Source organism: Bradysia coprophila, unplaced genomic scaffold (assembly GCF_014529535.1).
Source record: "Bradysia coprophila strain Holo2 unplaced genomic scaffold, BU_Bcop_v1 contig_138, whole genome shotgun sequence".
Taxonomy (NCBI): Eukaryota; Metazoa; Arthropoda; class Insecta; order Diptera; family Sciaridae; genus Bradysia; species Bradysia coprophila.
In genome coordinates this window covers 4258897-4279058 of record NW_023503409.1, presented here as the reverse complement: position 1 = coordinate 4279058, position 20162 = coordinate 4258897, and the positions used below count along the sequence as shown (strand labels likewise).

The following is a 20162-nucleotide window of genomic DNA, read 5'->3' as shown; positions in this document are numbered from 1 at the left end:
ATCACACGCGAATCTGCATTTGATCGCATCCACACCCATAACATTACAAGGTCGCGCCTTCACTGACATCTCAAATTGATCGTAGATTCTTACGGGAATGGGAATAATTTCGCGTTTCTTTGTACATCAAGTTCTTAAAGCGACCAATTAGGGAGTAAATGAGCAACTGGTGATAGTGTGATTACACTAAGAATAGTGGCGTGAAATGCTATATATCAATCATTGTAACCGTCGTGAAAATGACACACCTTTACAGCGATCAGGTAAGTTCCAGAACTATGTTTTCTACCCGGTCGTACTGTTATTGTTCGCATAAAATTTACAATAAAATCTTCAGGGTAAGAGTCAGGAGAGTTTGTATTATATTGGATCTGACATAACCTGAGAAATTGGGGATCAGCTTTTGAAAATAGATTTTAATTTTGGCTTTTGGTAAATTAGTTGAATTAATTTTTGTGTGCCTCTATGTCAATTTATTAAACCTTTCAAGTAGAACCCTTCAAGGCTAAGCCGAATTTTGCAGTTCATTTGCCGAAAATTAGTCCAGCTCTTCAATGAAAAAAAGGAAAGCCATTTAAAATTAAGTCAATTAGTTACCATTTTATGTCAATGTTCTACTGACACGATGAACTTATGACATGATTCTTGATTCTTCAGCTTCACACCATTATCAGATAGACTTCGATTAAAGACTCTTGTAACCTCGCTTTTAACATTCTTGCATTTGTCTGAACGAGTTTGTTTAATTTTTTTTATTTATTCAAATAAATGATGACACGGATAATATATAAAAATTATAAAAAAAACATTGAACAAAAAAGCAAAAATATGGTTAGCTAAGCGCGGAAATATTGGAAGGTATACCTATATAACAGGATTATTCTTTAAAAAAAAATTATTTTGCACAAAAAAGCACTATCGCCTTGAGTAAAACGTATGCGTTTTTGTATCGCGAGTATGTTGGAACGTTCCCTTGTCGATATGAGCTGCTGGACATGGACCGTCGTGCACCTTAACATATTCTCGCTTGTACATGCTAGCCCCCGATGAGGAACCGTCACCTAATACAATACTTGACTGATTAACGCTTCGTTTCGTAACAACGCGATCATTACGATTGTGCCCACTAAAGTTTCCGTAGCTCTTCGATTCGGCCTTGCCGTAAAAATCACCGCCACCTGTTATATTATGACTGTGTGACCAATTCTGGCCACTTCTCTCTATCTCCTTTTCATTGCGATGTATGGTGCTGTAACTCTTTCGATTCGATGACGTGTATAACGCCTGATCGTGTAAATTCGATATGCTCTTCCTTTGTATGGCAGCTGCTGTACTTAGACTATTCGAATGTACTGCTTCATTTGAATTAGAGACGATACCGTCTTTACGATGAAACACCGAGTTGCTAACGTCTTCTCTGGATGTAAGGGTATTCTTACGATGGTGTTGTTTCTGGTCCACAGATGATGCATTCGAATTAACATAATCTCGCCTTTGTTCGGAATGGGTTGTAGACTTATTTATTGATGTTGTTGCGTTGTGGCTGGAATTGTGAACAGCACAATTTGTAATATTGTTTATCGACCGGTGGTGACTATCGGAATGGATAATATTATTGCTAGACGATCGATTTTCTATCGACGAATTTCCTCTCAAATTTAATTGGTTTGTTATTTTGTCAGCCTGACTGGTTGTGGACATCGCACGTTTTTGATTGGATGACTCTAAGGAGTGACCACTGTTAAGAATATCTGACGATCGATTTTTCATATTCGATGAGCTGTTAGTTGTGACGCTTGTCGATCTATTTTCAGTGTTTAATATGTCTGATGATCTGTTCTTGATATTAGCGGAACTGGATTCCGTTTTGGAAGTTCTGGTTATTGTGGTGCCTCCATCATTTATAACATTGGTAGATCTACTGGTGCTGCTTGTAGAAGATTCCAATGTATGGCCGTTCGCACCTGTGTTCAATATATCTGAGGATCGGTTCTTGATACTTAAGTTACCATTAATGGTCGATTGATGATTTGAAGTATTTCTGCTGCTGGTACTTTTTGATTCCATCGACTGACCGCTCACATCTGTATTCAATATATTTGAAGATCGATTTTTTATGTTTGAATTGTCTTTGATGGCCGATTGTCGGTTGATAACGTTTGATGATATCGATGTTTTAGAATCGTTTTGTATGTGGGTGCTCTTTGTGTCCACGGTATCAATCTGTAAATAATCACAAAGTTAATAAATTGAACTATGACCCGAAAACCGATATAGCCCATTCCAACACCAAATGTGGATAGTTGTCGAGATGGTGTTTACATACCTGATTTACGATGTTCGATTCATTGATGATATTGGTCTGATTTATAACGTTAGATTTTGACAATGTCTTATTGGTTTCTTCATGCACTCTCGTTTGTTTTGCTGTTTTGATTATTTCTGGCGGCTGAGGGCCCTGCTTCTTTTCGTTAGCCAAAACTGTTGTCACTTTCATTGTAGTAATTGCAATAGTACCATCTCTCAAACCATTCGAATCCTTGCGGTCTTCTTTCGTTTCATAAACCACATTTTGTTTATTCACATTACGCGTTGAGGTATAATTCATTTGGTTTGTTGTCTTCATCGTATTTGTGTCAGTTCCTAACGAAATACTGGACTGCATGTTATTCTTACGAGGTTGTTTGGGCTGAACTACAGTCTTTTTGTCGAACGAATCTGAATTCGTCGTTGTTTTGGACATGGTACCAGTGTTTAAGGTAATTTGATCGCTGTGCTTGACTATTTCACTACGTTCTCCCTTTACATTTTTAAATTCAGATTTTTGCACTGAAGACTTTCCTTCGAAATCACCGGTAACTCTCAAGTTATCAACTGGCTTAGTTGCTTTAGGCCGGGGACTTGGTTCAAATTTACGTTGTTCGGGCCTGTCAAATTCACCCTCTAGTTTTAAATTATCTGGACGCCTTACCACATCAACACGCTCGCCTTTAATAACGGTGTAATCGTCACGCTTAGTGTGATCTTCGAAATTTCCTTCTAATTTCAAATTATCTTTAGTTTTTACTACCACCACTTTTTCAGCCCTAACTGAGCGATAGTCGTCAGAAGATCTGGCAGACGTGAATTTTCCTTCAACTTTCAAATTATCTTCTTGTCTTACAGCCTTTGCCCTTTCACCAGATGTTACGCTGTAGTCATCCTTAGCAACCATATCAACAAATTGGCCAGTGATCTTGAGATTGTCCTCGTGACGAATTATGTTAGTTTTTTCCACAGTTCCGTTGACTATTTCATTTTTCTTGTAAATGTGCATTTCGCCTTCAGTAGTCAAATTATCATTGTGACGTACTTGTTTTCGTTTCTCGGTCGACTTAAACTCTGTCTTTTCGGGAATATACATCTTTCCTTCCGGTTTTAAATTGTCTTCTCGACGTATCTGCTTGGGTCGTTCAGCTGGCCTAAACGATTCTTTAACTGGGGTATCAAACTTTCCTTCGGGCCTTAGATTATCCTCTGGTTTAATTTGTTGAGGACGATCAGCAGGACGGAACGCTGTTTTCTCCGGAGTATAAAACTGTCCTTCTGGTCGAAGATTGTCTTCAGGTTTCACTATTTTTGATGGAACAGTAAGATTGAATATGGTCTTTTTAAGTGTTATTACAATTTCGATAGACTTACCGGCCTGTGGTATATCAGCTGGACGATAAGACTCCTTTACTGGTCTTTCAAATTTGCCTTCGGGTCTCAGATTATCCTCATGTCTAACCTGTTGGGGACGATCAGCCGGACGGAACGCAGTCTTCTCTGGAGTGTAGAATTGACCTTCTGGTCGAAGATTGTCTTCCGGTTTCACTATTGTTCATGTAACGGTTAGATTGAGTCCTTTGAAGTATTAATACAATTATGGTACACTTACCAGCCAGTGGTATATCAGCTGGGCGATAAGACTCTTTCACTGGTCTTTCGAATTTGCCTTCGGGTCTCAGATTATCCTCAGGTCTAACTTGTTGAGGACGATCAGCAGGGCGGAACGCAGTTTTTACCGGAGTGTAGAATTGACCTTCTGGTCGAAGATTGTCTTCAGGTTTCACTATTTTTGATAAAATGGTTAGAATGAGCATGGTCCTTTTGAATTGTTACTACAATTTCGACAGACTTACCGGCCTGCGGAATATCAGCTGGACGATAAGATTCCTTTACTGGTCTTTCAAATTTGCCTTCTGGTCTCAGATTATCCTCAGGTCTGACCTGCTGAGGACGATCAGCAGGACGGAACGCAGTTTTCTCTGGAGTGTAGAATTGACCTTCTGGTCGAAGATTGTCTTCAGGTTTCACTATTTTTGATGAAATGGTTAGAATGAGTATGGTCCTTTTGAATTGTTACTACAATTTTGATAGACTTACCGGCCTGTGGAATATCAGCTGGACGATAAGATTCCTTTACTGGTCTTTCAAATTTGCCTTCGGGTCTCAGATTATCCTCATGTCTAACCTGTTGGGGACGATCAGCCGGACGGAACGCAGTTTTCTCTGGAGTGTAGAATTGACCTTCTGGTCGAAGATTGTCTTCAGGTTTCACTATTTTTGATGTAATAGTTAGATTGAGTCTATTGAAGTCCTACTGCGATTTCGATAGACTTACCGGCCTGTGGTATATCAGCTGGGCGATACGACTCTTTCACTGGTCTTTCGAATTTGCCTTCGGGCCTGAGATTATCCTCTGGTCTAATTTGTTGAGGACGATCAGCAGGGCGGAACGCAGTTTTCTCTGGTGTATAGAACTGACCTTCGGGACGAAGATTGTCTTCAGGTTTCACTATTTTTGACGTAACATTTAGATTAGGCTTGGTCCTTTTGAATTGTTACAACAATTTCGATAGACTTACCGGCCTGGGGTATATCAGCTGGACGATAAGACTCTTTCACTGGTCTTTCAAATTTGCCTTCGGGTCTGAGATTATCCTCTGGTCTAATTTGTTGAGGACGATCAGCAGGACGGAAAGCAGTTTTCTCCGGAGTATAGAATTGACCTTCAGGTCGAAGATTGTCTTCAGGTTTCACTATTTTTGATGTAACCGTTAGATTAAGTTTGGTCCTTTTGAATTGTCACTACAATTTTGATAGACTTACCGGCCTGGGGTATATCAGCTGGACGATAAGACTCTTTCACTGGTCTTTCGAATTTGCCTTCGGGCCTCAGATTATCCTCTGGTCTAATTTGTTGAGGACGATCAGCAGGACGGAACGCAGATTTTTCTGGAGTATAGAATTGACCTTCTGGTCGAAGATTGTCTTCAGGTCTCACTATTTTTGATGTAAAGGTTGAAGTGAGTTGTTGGAAGTATTAATACAATTTCGGTAAACTTACCAGCCTGTGGAATATCAGCTGGACGATAAGACTCTTTCACAGGTCTTTCGAATTTGCCTTCTGGCCTTAGATTATCCTCAGGTCTAATTTGTTGAGGACGATCAGCGGGACGGAAAGCAATTTTCTCCGGAGTATAGAACTGGCCTTCAGGGCGAAGATTGTCTTCAGGTCTCACTATTTTAATGCAACGGTTAAATTGAGTCCTCCGAAGTACTACTACAATTTCGATAAACTTACCAGCCTGTGGTATATCAGCTGAGCGGTAAGCTTCCTTCACTGGTCTTTCGAATTTGCCTTCGGGCCTGAGATTATCCTCAGGTCTAATTTGTTGAGGACGATCAGCAGGACGGAACGAAGTTTTCTCTGGAGTGTAGAATTGACCTTCTGGTCGAAGATTGTCTTCGGGTCTCACTATTTTTGATGTAAAAGTTAAAGTGAGTTGTTGGAAGTATTCATACAGTTTCGGTAAACTTACCAGCCTGTGGAATATCAGCTGGACGATAAGACTCTTTCACAGGTCTTTCGAATTTGCCTTCTGGCCTTAGATTATCCTCAGGTCTAATTTGTTGAGGACGATCAGCAGGACGGAAAGCAATTTTCTCCGGAGTATAGAACTGTCCTTCAGGGCGAAGATTGTCTTCAGGTCTCACTATATTTAGTGCAACGGTAAAATTGAGTCCTCCGAAGTACTACTACAATTTCGATAAACTTACCAGCCTGTGGTATATCAGCTGAGCGGTAAGCCTCCTTCACTGGTCTTTCGAATTTGCCTTCGGGCCTGAGATTATCCTCAGGTCTAATTTGTTGAGGACGATCAGCAGGACGGAACGCAGTTTTCTCTGGAGTATAGAATTGACCTTCTGGTCGAAGATTGTCTTCAGGTCTCACTATTTTTGATGTAAAGTTTGAAGTGAGTTGTTGGAAGTATTAATACAATTTCGGTAAACTTACCAGCCTGTGGAATATCAGCTGGACGATAAGACTCTTTCACTGGTCTTTCGAATTTGCCTTCTGGCCTTAGATTATCCTCAGGTCTAATTTGTTGAGGACGATCAGCGGGACGGAAAGCAATTTTCTCTGGAGTATAGAACTGGCCTTCAGGGCGAAGATTGTCTTCAGGTCTCACTATTTTAATGCAACGGTTAAATTGAGTCCTCCGAAGTACTACTACAATTTCGATAAACTTACCAGCCTGTGGTATATCAGCTGAGCGGTAAGCCTCCTTCACTGGTCTTTCGAATTTGCCTTCGGGCTTCAGATTATCTTCAGGTCTAATTTGTTGAGGACGTTCAGCAGGACGGAACGCAGTTTTCTCTGGAGTATAGAATTGACCTTCCGGTCGAAGGTTGTCTTCAGGTCTCACTATTTTTGATGTAACGGTTAAAGTGAGTCGTTGTAAGTACTACTACAATTTTGATAGACTTACCGGCCTGTGGTATATCAGCTGAGCGGTAAGCCTCCTTCACTGGTCTTTCGAATTTACCTTCGGGCTTCAGATTATCTTCAGGTCTAATTTGTTGCGGACGATCAGCAGGACGGAAAGCAATTTTCTCCGGAGTATAGAACTGGCCTTCGGGCCGAAGATTGTCTTCAGGTCTCACTATTTTTATGTAACGGTTAAATTGAGTCCTCCGAAGTACTACTACAATTTCGATAAACTTACCAGCCTGTGGTATATCAGCTGAACGATAAGCCTCTTTCACTGGTCTTTCGAATTTGCCTTCAGGCTTCAGATTATCTTCAGGTCTTATTTGTTGAGGACGATCAGCAGGACGGAAAGCAATTTTCTCCGGAGTATAGAACTGGCCTTCGGGCCGAAGATTGTCTTCAGGTCTCACTATTTTTATGTAACGGTTAAATTGAGTCCTCCGAAGTACTACTACAATTTCGATAAACTTACCAGCCTGTGGTATATCAGCTGAGCGGTAAGCCTCCTTCACTGGTCTTTCGAATTTGCCTTCAGGTTTCAGATTATCTTCAGGTCTAATTTGTTGAGGACGATCAGCAGGACGGAAAGCAATTTTCTCCGGAGTATAGAACTGGCCTTCGGGCCGAAGATTGTCTTCAGGTCTCACTATTTTTATGTAACGGTTAAATTGAGTCCTCCGAAGTACTACTACAATTTCGATAAACTTACCAGCCTGTGGTATATCAGCTGAACGATAAGCCTCTTTCACTGGTCTTTCGAATTTGCCTTCAGGCTTCAGATTATCTTCAGGTCTTATTTGTTGAGGACGATCAGCAGGACGGAAAGCAATTTTCTCCGGAGTGTAGAACTGGCCTTCGGGCCGAAGATTGTCTTCAGGTCTCACTATTTTTATGTAACGGTTAAATTGAGTCCTCCGAAGTACTACTACAATTTCGATAAACTTACCAGCCTGTGGTATATCAGCTGAGCGGTAAGCCTCCTTCACTGGTCTTTCGAATTTGCCTTCAGGTTTCAGATTATCTTCAGGTCTAATTTGTTGAGGACGATCAGCAGGACGGAAAGCAATTTTCTCCGGAGTATAGAACTGGCCTTCGGGCCGAAGATTGTCTTCAGGTCTCACTATTTTTATGTAACGGTTAAATTGAGTCCTCCGAAGTACTACTACAATTTCGATAAACTTACCAGCCTGTGGTATATCAGCTGAGCGGTAAGCCTCCTTCACTGGTCTTTCGAATTTGCCTTCGGGCTTCAGATTATCTTCAGGTCTAATTTGTTGAGGACGATCAGCAGGACGGAAAGCAATTTTCTCCGGAGTATAGAACTGGCCTTCGGGCCGAAGATTGTCTTCAGGTCTCACTATTTTTATGTAACGGTTAAATTGAGTCCTCCGAAGTACTACTACAATTTCGATAAACTTACCAGCCTGTGGTATATCAGCTGAGCGGTAAGCCTCCTTCACTGGTCTTTCGAATTTGCCTTCGGGCTTCAGATTATCTTCAGGTCTAATTTGTTGAGGACGATCAGCAGGACGGAAAGCAATTTTCTCCGGAGTATAGAACTGGCCTTCGGGCCGAAGATTGTCTTCAGGTCTCACTATTTTTATGTAACGGTAAAATTGAGTCCTCCGAAGTACTACTACAATTTCGATAAACTTACCAGCCTGTGGTATATCAGCTGAACGATAAGCCTCTTTCACTGGTCTTTCGAATTTGCCTTCAGGCTTCAGATTATCTTCAGGTCTTATTTGTTGAGGACGATCAGCAGGACGGAAAGCAATTTTCTCCGGAGTATAGAACTGGCCTTCGGGCCGAAGATTGTCTTCAGGTCTCACTATTTTTATGTAACGGTTAAATTGAGTCCTCCGAAGTACTACTACAATTTCGATAAACTTACCAGCCTGTGGTATATCAGCTGAACGATAAGCCTCTTTCACTGGTCTTTCGAATTTGCCTTCAGGCTTCAGATTATCTTCAGGTCTTATTTGTTGAGGACGATCAGCAGGACGGAAAGCAATTTTCTCCGGTGTATAGAACTGGCCTTCGGGGCGAAGATTGTCTTCAGGTCTCACTATTTTTATGTAACGGTTAAATTGAGTCCTCCGAAGTACTACTACAATTTCGGTTAACTTACCGGCCTGCGGTATATCAGCTGAACGATAAGCCTCTTTCACTGGTCTCTCAAATTTACCTTCAGGCTTCAGATTATCTTCAGGTCTAATTTGTTGAGGACGTTCAGCAGGACGGAACGCAGTTTTCTCTGGAGTATAGAATTGACCTTCTGGTCGAAGATTGTCTTCAGGTCTCACTATTTTTGATGTAAAGGTTAATGAGTTGTTGGAAGTATTAATAAAATTTCGGTAAACTTACCAGCCTGTGGAATATCAGCTGGACGATAAGACTCTTTCACTGGTCTTTCGAATTTGCCTTCGGGCCTGAGATTATCCTCAGGTCTAATTTGTTGAGGACGATCAGCAGGACGGAACGCAGTTTTCTCTGGAGTATAGAATTGACCTTCTGGTCGAAGATTGTCTTCAGGTCTCACTATTTTTGATGTAAAGGTTAATGAGTTGTTGGAAGTATTAATAAAATTTCGGTAAACTTACCAGCCTGTGGAATATCAGCTGGACGATAAGACTCTTTCACTGGTCTTTCGAATTTGCCTTCAGGCTTCAGATTATCTTCAGGTCTTATTTGTTGAGGACGATCCGCAGGACGGAACTCAGTTTTCTCTGGAGTATAAAATTGACCTTCGGGTCGAAGATTGTCTTCGGGTCTCACTATTTTTGATGCAACGGTTAGATTAAGTCCTTTGAAGTTTTAATTTAATTTCAATAAACTTACCAGCCTGCGGTATATCAGCTGAACGATAAGCCTCTTTCACTGGTCTTTCGAATTTGCCTTCTGGCCTTAGATTATCCTCAGGTCTAATTTGTTGAGGACGATCAGCAGGACGGAACGCAGTTTTCTCTGGAGTATAGAATTGACCTTCTGGTCGAAGATTGTCTTCAGGTCTCACTATTTTCAATGTAACGGTTAAAGTGAGTCCTTTGAAGTATTAATACAATTTCTGTAAACTTACCAGCCTGTGGAATATCAGCTGGACGATAAGATTCCTTTACTGGCCTTTCGAATTTTCCTTCAGGCTTCAGATTATCCTCAGGTCTAATTTGTTGAGGACGATCAGCAGGACGGAACGCAGTTTTTTCAGGAGTATAGAATTGGCCTTCAGGGCGAAGATTGTCTTCAGGTCTCACTATATTTAATGTAACGGTTAAATTGAGTCCTTCTAAGTACTATTACAATTTCGATAAACTTACCGGCCTGTGGAATATCAGCTGGACGATAAGACTCTTTCACTGGTCTTTCAAATTTGCCTTCGGGTCTGAGATTATCCTCAGGCCTTACTTGTTGAGGACGATCAGCAGGGCGGAACGCAGTTTTCTCTGGAGTATAGAATTGACCTTCTGGTCGAAGATTGTCTTCAGGTCTCACTATTTTCGATGTAACGGTTAAAGTGAGTCCTTTGAAGTATTAATACAATTTCTGTAAACTTACCAGCCTGTGGAATATCAGCTGGACGATAAGACTCCTTTACTGGCCTTTCGAATTTTCCTTCAGGCTTCAGATTATCCTCAGGTCTAATTTGTTGAGGACGATCAGCAGGACGGAACGCAGTTTTTTCAGGAGCATAGAATTGGCCTTCAGGACGAAGATTGTCTTCAGGTCTCACTATATTTAATGTAACGGTTAAATTGAGTCCTTCTAAGTACTATTACAATTTCGATAAACTTACCAGCCTGTGGAATATCAGCTGGACGATAAGACTCCTTTACTGGTCTTTCGAATTTGCCTTCAGGCTTCAGATTATCCTCAGGTCTAACTTGTTGAGGACGATCAGCAGGACGGAACGCAGTTTTTTCAGGAGTATAGAATTGGCCTTCAGGGCGAAGATTGTCTTCGGGTTTTACTATGTTTGATGTAAAGGTCAGAGTGAGTATGGTTCTATGAAGTGTTACTTGAATTTCGATAAACCTACCAGCTCGTGGAATATCTGCTGGTTTATATGCTTCTTTACTTGGTCTCTCAAACTGTCCCTCAGGCTTTAAGTTATCTGTTGGCTTTACTTGCTGAGGTCGCTCAGCAGGACGGAAAGCGGTTTTTTCAGGTGTGTAAAACTCACCTTCCATACGCAAGTTGTCATCACGTTTAACTATGTAAATTATTGAGATCGAAATTACATTAAATTTTTATCATGTCTCATGAATAATCTTATTTTAAGTTCACCTCCTTTCGGTATGTCTGCTGGTTGATATTTTGGCTTTTCTTGTCTTTCAAATTCTCCTTCTGGCTTTAAATTGTCAATGGGTCGAACAGCTGTAGGTCGTTCTGTTTGTTTAAATTGTGGTTTTTCTGGAGTATAAAATTCTCCTTGCATTTTCAGATTGTCTTCGTGTTTAATGATTGTTTGTCTGGAATCTGTGGTCTGCGTTATATTTGTATAGTTGTCTTGAGAAGTTGTTGTTCGTTTTTCATCAACACGCTGGTAAAACTTATCAAAATCATCTTTTGTCCAAGTACGCTGCCTTGGTCTCACGTAAGTCACTTCAGATTCTGTATAGTCAGTCATATTTGTTGTAGTGAAATCAGTTTCACCAACAGTCTTTAGATTGTCTGTGGCCTTTTTAATAGTCACTTTCTCAAGATTCGCCGAATGGTTCACATATTCAGAAGTTGATGTTGTACTTGTAGTCATTTCCCCTTCAATTTTTGTCCATGTATTACGTCTAATAGGAGTAACTCGTTCAGTTGTTTCACCAGTGTATTCTGACATGCTCGTTGTTTTACCTAAAATATTCATATAGTGACAATTTGTACTCTCTTAGATCTAAGGGGATATAGCTATTACCATCAAAATCTCCGGACGATACTACCAAATTATCATGAGGTCTAACCGCAACTGTCTTCTCGGCGGGCCGAAATTTCTCTTTTTCTGGAGTGAAAAAATCCCCTTCTGGGCGCAAATTATCTTGACGTTTGACCTGAGATGGTCTTTCGGCAGGTTCATATTTCGTCTTTTCTGGTCTCTCGAAATCACCCTCAGGTTTTAGGTTATCAGTAGGTCGTTTGATTTCAGCTCGAATTTGGTGTAAATCTGTTGTTTTTTTGTCGAAATCAGTTTTATATGCAGAAACTGATTCACTAAATTTGTCGTCAGTTGAAACGGTGATTTTTGTTGTTGAAGTATCATGGGTACATCTATGTCGTCTGAATTAGAAAATTATTGCATTACGGATTTCAGTTCGACCATCAGTAAAGCACTATCAACTTTACAGTCCTTACAGTTGGGAGAAAATAAAGAAGTCACATTTGCAATGATTATTCATTCCACATGCGATATACACTGGAATGTACATAATAGTTCGTTCGCGCGCAAATGACGTGTAACTTATAGGTCAACTTATAAGTTGGAAATTATAGGTCAGATTTTCATACTAAAAGTTCCGGAAGGTTACTTATAATTTCTAACTTATAAGTTATACGCCATTCGCGAAAACTGTCTAATATGGGTGCATAATACGTAAATGTCTTAACGTTGGTAATACATATGGAATGATCAAAGAAAATTGGATTGTAATTGAAACGTCTTAATTTTCTCTGCCTTCTTTTTCTTTAACATACCCGCAAGTACATATCTCACATATGCATTGGTCTTGATGGGCACTTGTAAACGTTTGCAACGTTTTTGTAGTTTTAGTTTTATTCTTGTTGAGTTCGTCGATAATTTCGTTGTCTTTCGTTTTAGAGATTGTAATTGAACGATCAACGACATCAGAACCACTTGTTTTCTTCACGTCAGTCTGTAATTAGATTAGTTCCATAATAGTTTAAACGCAACAACCAAAGCTGAGGTTCTGATAGAAATGGGAGTAAGAATTAGAATTTTTAAGTTGGTAAGTTTGAATGCATTTGCAGACCCTTACCCACCCATCCAATTTTGTTTCAATTATTTTTATTTTGAAAATTCTACTGAAACTTCTAGGAAAAAGAAACCCTTTTAATTTCACCACAACTCGAAATGTAACCCAAAAAAAAAAGTTATAAGTTCGCTTGACTCTAAAAAAAAGAATTATTTTCTGATCAACTTCTCACTACTCAGATTAGAAATTTAACGGTGGGGGCTAGGTTAAATTGTATGTACATACGGTTAAAGATCACATCACTCAAGTTCTCAAAAAACTTAAATTAAATCTTTATAAATTTTCAGCTGAAGAGATTAAGTGGGATGAACCTTATGGAAAAGCAAAGTTTGAAAGGGAGCCCAGAGAAAAGATTCACTCCCTCGTCTAATCTAAAAAAGAATCCAAAAAGCTTCTAGTATTCTCAACTATTCGACTATACTACAAAAATGTTGTATTGCATTTCCAATCTTCACTCTAGTGTCAATGATTCGTAATACGAATGACTCCACCTAAGACTAATAAACTTGCACTTAAAGAACACACTTTTTCATTGCGTCGATATAATTTAATGAATAGTATACGTCGCCTCTCAAGGTCACTTCATCCATTTAAAATTACCTTTTCATCAATAACTGACGTGGTATCTTTGAAAACTTTCCGATCAATGTTGATGCTGTCGTACACAATAGTTGAATTTTTGTCAGTATCCGTTTGGTTGAACGTTTGTTTGTTGGTGATATTAGTAATGTTGTTAATGTCCTTAATATTCGATATATCCGTTCGAGTTTCATCAAAATGTCGTTCATTTCTAATATTAGTGATATCAGTGATATCATCGATTATAATTGTTTCTCGGGGATGGTCAACAATTTTCTCAACGAAATCGGTGTGCGAATGCTTGTCAACAATTTTCCAAGAATTTGTGTTTGCATCATATATCTGAAAATGGATGTAAAAAAAAAATGTCATTAGCATTGCTCAATTCATCTGGTTTCCTCATAAAGTAATATATTTAGATGAATGACACGTTCTTGCGGCAACTGGTGGGTATATGAATAACATTCAGCGAATATAAATGGGTGCAGAATATTATAGTCTTTCAAATACCACGCAGTTTGTTAACAACACTAATGAGCTGAATAAAGTGATCCCAATTTTTTTCGAAGAGAAAACTCTATTATTTGATTGATCTTCATTAGTTTGTCAAGTTATGTCCAAGGTTTATTCTTTGAGACATAATCTTTTGAATAATTTAGAATTCATGATTTTCTACAAATAAAAAAAAAATGATTGCGGTTTTCACCTGCTCTTGAAATTAATTTGCACTTTTCGGCCCTCTACATTCAATCACTTGTCAGGAAGAAAACATTGTTTAGTTTTACGTGGACTCGTCGTAATTATTAAAATATCGAATGAAGCGCCGAAAATATTTTATTCTGCTTTTAATACATGGGAAAATAGCTATTTTCGCGCCCCAGACACTCTTTGTTGAACTGCTAAAGATTTTATAGATTTTGGGTATAGGTTCAGGTACAAATGGTTTAGGTTGATTTTATGTTTCAGGTAAGACCTGAAATGTTGAGATTCGAGAGCCGTCCTGTTAGTGCACGTTAGATCTACACTTTTCGAAAAGAGCAACCTTCCCAAAGAAGCCCGCGAAACTTTTCGCTATTAACGAATTGATTCAATAAAATAGCTTTTACGTGTTCCGACATGATTCATTTTCATTTAAATTGCCTAATCACGTAATAGTATATTACTTCAGAGGTTCCAAGTTGTGTATTTGATTTGTGGGGTGTTACAGCCCGACCCGAAGGGGAGGGCTGTATTCCTCACTTGTCGAATAACAACTTGGAACCTTGTAAGTACAATGCTTTACATGATTAGGCAATGTAAATGAAAATGAAATATACCGTAACACGTAAAGCATTGTACTTACGAGGTTCCAAGTTGTTATTTGACCACTTATCAAATACACACCTTGGAACCTCGGAAGTAATATACTAATACCATCAATCGGCACATTAGGTATAAACTTACGTGGGTAAATGCAATATTACATGATCGTTTTTATCGATTAAAGAGTTTCCACTCACCTTCGTTATTTCAGTAGTTGTCGTAATATTTGCAACATCGGCTTGATCCCGTTCAATTTCTTCAACAATATCCCGTGGAACCGTTGTATGCGTGTCAGTAAAGGATTTCTCGTCAACCACCTTCCAAGTATTCGTTTTAGAGTCAAATATTTTGGTTTGATATGTGGTCGTCGTAATATTCGTAATGTCGTCCATCATTTCGGGAATTGTTTCATTTGCATTCAAATTTTTATAGACTTTCTCTTCAACCGTTGTCCATTTGCCGGTATTTCTGTTGAATTTTTTCTTTTTGTACGTTGTCGTTATGGTTCCGTCCGACTCTTGGCTTACGTATCGAACCACAGAGGGTCTCGTCTTTTTAATTGTTTTTTCATCGACCTCACGCCAACGCTTCGTTTTTTCGTCAAACACTTGTTGAGATGTTGAGGACGTGCTGGAAGAAGTGGTTATCTGTTCCGTTTTGTTGGAAGATTTGGACATTAGTTCCTTTGATGATTGACTAGACGCAACATTTTTTGATCTATTCAAGTTTTCATTCGTACTGGAAGATGCGATAACCTTATTCCCAGTATCGCGCTGAGTCTTTCCATCCTTGACGACAACATCCTTTTCACTAATTGTAGATTCATTCAGAATGTTCCATGTCTTTGTTTTATCATCATATACCTATGAAATATGCAAGAAATGATCAATTAGTCGGTTTATTCAGTAATGTCTAAGTTTTTTTTTATTAAACTGCGCTACCATCTTTTCTTGCAAGGCCAGCTTGAATGCCGGGAATATGTTAAATTTGTGTGAAATACGCTAAAGTAATTAAATAGTCAACAATGGAAAGGAAACTGTTTTCTATTAAGCTTTTTTCGCTGTTTGAATATCAAATTCGTCATATGTAAGGTCGCAAAAAAAAATATGAAAAAATAATAAACAGCGGAAATTATAGGTCAACTAATATTTACGAACAGTTTTGTTGCATTTGATATTTGAGTTGAACGATTGATGTTAGTGAATTCTAAATTATTATTGGGACGGGACAGTAACATAATACCATTTCCTATGCTAACAGAACTATATTACGTAGCTATATTACGTATCGAAAAACCTATTGAGATACGAAAGTGAATACTCTCAGACTATATTTAGTGTTTTCAATGTGATTGGAAAATGCTATTTTAAATCCGCATAAGTATAGCATTCATTTGAAAAATTCAGATAATTTTAATGTAGGTAGGCAAAAAAACTCATGCTTGTGTCGTATTAATATCCTCGTGCAGTACAAGGGGACCGAATTGTTAAGCCATTGTTACCATATTTAAATTGTACATTTTTTATAATTCCTAAAAATTCGTTAGAAAGAGAACATACACTACGATCAGACAATGTAAGAGAGACTGGTTTCCTCGTAAAGCAATAAATATTTAGATGAATGGCACGCTCTCGCGGCAACTGGTGGGTATATGAATAATATGCATCGAATGTAATGGGCGCACAATATTGTCTTTCAAATATCACTCAGTTTAATAACAACATTAATGAGCTGAATAAAGTGATCCCAGTTCATATTTCGTTTAGAGATTATTTAATTCATTAGTTTTTTCACAGCTCTGCTTCTGGCATGAACATAAGAAATATTCGGAGGCTTATGCAATCAAAATAGGTATTGGATTTCTCGTAAAGATGGGAGGCTAGATTTCTAAGTGTGAATAAAAACACACAACACATGCAATCGTACACGCATATATATTTGAAAATTTAGAGGCTTTTTGACGTTGGAATAATGGCTGTTCGTGCTAGACGCAGTGCTATGGTTTTTTAGTGCATAATAGGATATAATTGATAACATCTACGTTGATAACTTCTACGGAACAGTGATCGTCATCGCTGTTAGATTTAACAGCTGTCAGCAGTCCGGGTATACCACGGGCTGGACACTCTTTGAATAGCAGCATTTAAAAAATGAGGAATAGCGTGAACAGTGTCGGGCCCGTGGGGTATGCTTATAGTGGCATTGGGATTGTTTTGTTGTTAAATTTAACTGACGGGAATTGGGTCGAAGAACACTGAAGAGAGTCAGAATAGTTTTTAGAATGCACTTCCAAAACAGATCCGAAATAAAATTCTGCCCACATTGAAACTATAATCGAACGTGCCACAGCACTGCTACTGCTAGAAGTTAGCGTGCTCAATATTTCTTTGATTTTCACGAGTGGAATGAAATGCTCAGTCTTAATTTTTTTTTTTAAACAATAGCAGAGTAGATCTACTCTACTATGCAAAATCACGGAGAAAATTTTCAAATTTAGTGTGATTTTACAATACTTTAATTAGGTCACGTAATGTAGATCCAACGACGTTTCGCTAGACACTAGACAAAACTGAAATCATTTGTTTAAGCTTTTGATAGAAAATATATTTTAATCCATAATTTTTAGGAATATCAATGCATTGACTCTGCAACTTATTTTCGAAAACAGCGGCATATAAAAAATTATCTTTCCACAGACGCCATAAATATAAGTCAAAAAATAAAGTTCATTCTAATAACCAGTAAAGCAAGACAAAAGATAGAAAATGTTTACACTAATACGAACAGAGGTCCATACGACGGGTCACACACTCGTTAAAGCAAAATTAATACAAATCAAACTTTGTGTTCCATTGCAATATAAAAATTAAGTGACTAAGCGACTCTGGTCTCTTGTTAAATTAATCAATTAGAAAGATGGACGCTAAATGACAATAATTCTGCAAAATCTATAATTTCTATTTTTAGCAAGAAATTCTTCAATACTTGCACTTCATTTGTTTTCCTCGCCTTTAGCTATATGAGAGAACGCAAGGCAAAGTTCATTGCTAATTTTTATTGCTGCTACTAGTAACTGATGACTTGGTTATAAGAAACACTATTATTGTTCTTAGCTTAATCTTAACACTTCAAAAGTAGAATGTAATAAGCTTGAGTTGTTGGACTTGAAAAAAATTAATTTATTTTTCAATTGAAGTGATTGAAGTCGTGAAGATTAGCTAATATTTTACAAGCAAATGCTTGACAACTCGAAATTCAATTGTTTAATGCTTTATCATATGCATTCATCGACATTGTGAAGGAAACGACTTGATTGATAGGTAAAAAATTGATTTTTAATTTGTGTTCTCTACAACATTTTACTTTGAGCTTTGTATGGTATAAGGGAGAAAAGGTTCATTTGGGGTGCATATTGAACATTTGACTGCTACAGTGAACCTCCGAGTATTTAACTATTGATTATATTAAATTTTGAATGGCTAACTCTAACTCTTCGATGATGCAAACATCATTTGATGGTTTAAAGAACATAAAAACAAAGACTTGATGCATTAATGGAATACTGGAGATGGTAAATTTTTTGGTATGGACCTATTGACTATATAATGTCTTAATCATAAGGTGCAATTTACCTTGGAAGTATAGGTCGTTGTTGTGTCGGAGACATTTTGGTCATTCGTTGTTTTCAATTGATCCGACGAATTTTTAATATTGCTTGCAACAGTTGAACCTGAGGTCACTGTTGCATCTGAGGTCATCACAGTCGAACTCGATGTTTTGGATTGTTTCGATGAAATAATATTGCTAGACGTCGATGCAATTGATGTTCCGGATTGTTTTGTTAAATTAGTCGAATTCGACACAGCAGATGATGATCCAACATTGCTGCGGTTTCGAGACAGATCCTGAATGACATTAATTGCAGACGAATTATCTTCTGGTATAGTGACCATTTGCAGTGTTATCGAATCGATAACATTGCTGTCTTTTGACTCTTCCGACGTTATGTATTTCTTAGATTTATCGTCATATTTCACTCTCTTGACATGATCACTGCTATGTCCCACCGGAGCCGTATTTCCGATTTGTTGCAATTTTCGTTGAGAGTCAATGCTGGTTGCCTCATATAGAGGATTGTCACCGTTATTTCCGGTGTCATATTTTATCTTTTCGGCTTGGTGGCTTTGTGATTGAAATATTTCCGGTTCAATATTTGTGCCGCTTTTAGAGGTCAAATAGTCACTAGTCGCCTTGTTTTTACTTGTACCCCATTCCCTGGACGTAGTGTTCACTTTACCATCAACATCTGTGGTCGACTTAAATTCACTGGACGTTGAAAACGATGACTGTGTTTGACTGGACGACGATTCCATCGTTTCAAAGGTCTGAACATTGCCATCGCTGACGATATTCTTCATATTGTTTTTACCGTCGATGGCATGCTGATCGCGTTGATCAGTTGTTGACGACACCTCAACAATTTGAGTACCACCGAAAATGATTCGCTCTTTCGGAGGTGTTGGTTGATTTTCCGGTGCAGTAACAACATATTGAGTGGAAACATTACCAAATGAAACTTGTGAATCACTCTTATTCAGGTCAGTAACATCGGCAATACAAACACCCGAGCTTATTGAGATTTGACTCCCACTCTTTTCGACGGTTGACTTGCTCGTTGATGATGTAGTTGTTGTGGCCTTTGATGATGACGATGTTTCAGTTAATTTCGATGATGACGCCTTTTTTGCAGCTCTGCGTACCATTTTCAATTATTTTTTATTTTACTTTTATGACAAACTCAATATCAACACAGAATGATTTTCCAACGCAAAGATATTTTCTCTCACAAAAGTTACACAATGGGTCATTGATTATTTTAGTAATAAATTTGTGTGAATTATGAACTCAATTCACAGATAAACGATCACTTTATTCCAAATGTAAAATGTAAATTTTCTTCAGCCAACAATAAAATACATTCACAAAAAAACAGCCAACACACACTTAATACCACAGAGCACTGAAATGCCTTTTTTTCGCTATTTTACTTTTTGAATGAATCGTCGACTTATATAATCGTTAGACCAACATATGCAACATAAATTCACTTTTTTGGAGCAAATATTAACTTTCTTATATCTAAACTAATCACTGTAATGGATATTGCACAATAAACTAATGCACTGTCCGGCACTTGAGAACATTGAATCGTTAGTTTAGCAGAAGAGCTAATAATCCATGTAGGTGTAAGATAATGTGAAATTTTTGTTTGATTTTGAATTCGAGTGAGAGAGGCACGTAAGGTATAGTTTTTTCGATATATTTTTAACCGCTTGAAGAGACAAAAAAGCATTGACTGAAAATTTTACGTGGTTGCCACATAAAGTCATTCATTTTCACGTTGGAAGTGGGGATCATAGTTCCATTAAGTGGGAGATTCGAAGGGGATTCTACTTGTTTTTGTCTCAATATACTTGAATTAGTGCCCCACACATATAGGCTTT

The 20162-nt window shown here is 38.3% G+C and overlaps 1 protein-coding gene across 1 annotated transcript; it reads right to left on the bottom strand.

Moving 5' to 3' along the window:
- Positions 1 to 889: 889 nt before the first annotated feature.
- On the bottom strand, positions 890 to 20019 carry LOC119073421. The gene is given in 37 exon segments (XM_037178866.1): positions 890 to 2223; positions 2327 to 3612; positions 3682 to 3855; positions 3920 to 4095; positions 4097 to 4337; positions 4408 to 4581; positions 4646 to 4819; positions 4890 to 5063; positions 5134 to 5307; positions 5372 to 5782; positions 5847 to 6022; positions 6024 to 6258; positions 6323 to 6496; positions 6560 to 6733; positions 6798 to 6971; positions 7035 to 7208; positions 7272 to 7445; positions 7509 to 7682; positions 7746 to 8156; positions 8220 to 8393; positions 8457 to 8630; positions 8694 to 8867; positions 8931 to 9104; positions 9167 to 9340; positions 9403 to 9576; positions 9641 to 9814; positions 9879 to 10052; positions 10117 to 10290; positions 10355 to 10528; positions 10593 to 10766; positions 10836 to 11009; positions 11084 to 11644; positions 11706 to 12064; positions 12479 to 12657; positions 13378 to 13698; positions 14856 to 15521; positions 18291 to 20019. Coding segments are annotated over 37 exon segments (11463 nt in total). The 5' UTR covers positions 19422 to 20019; the 3' UTR covers positions 890 to 915.
- Between the last annotated feature and the right edge of the window lie 143 nt (positions 20020 to 20162).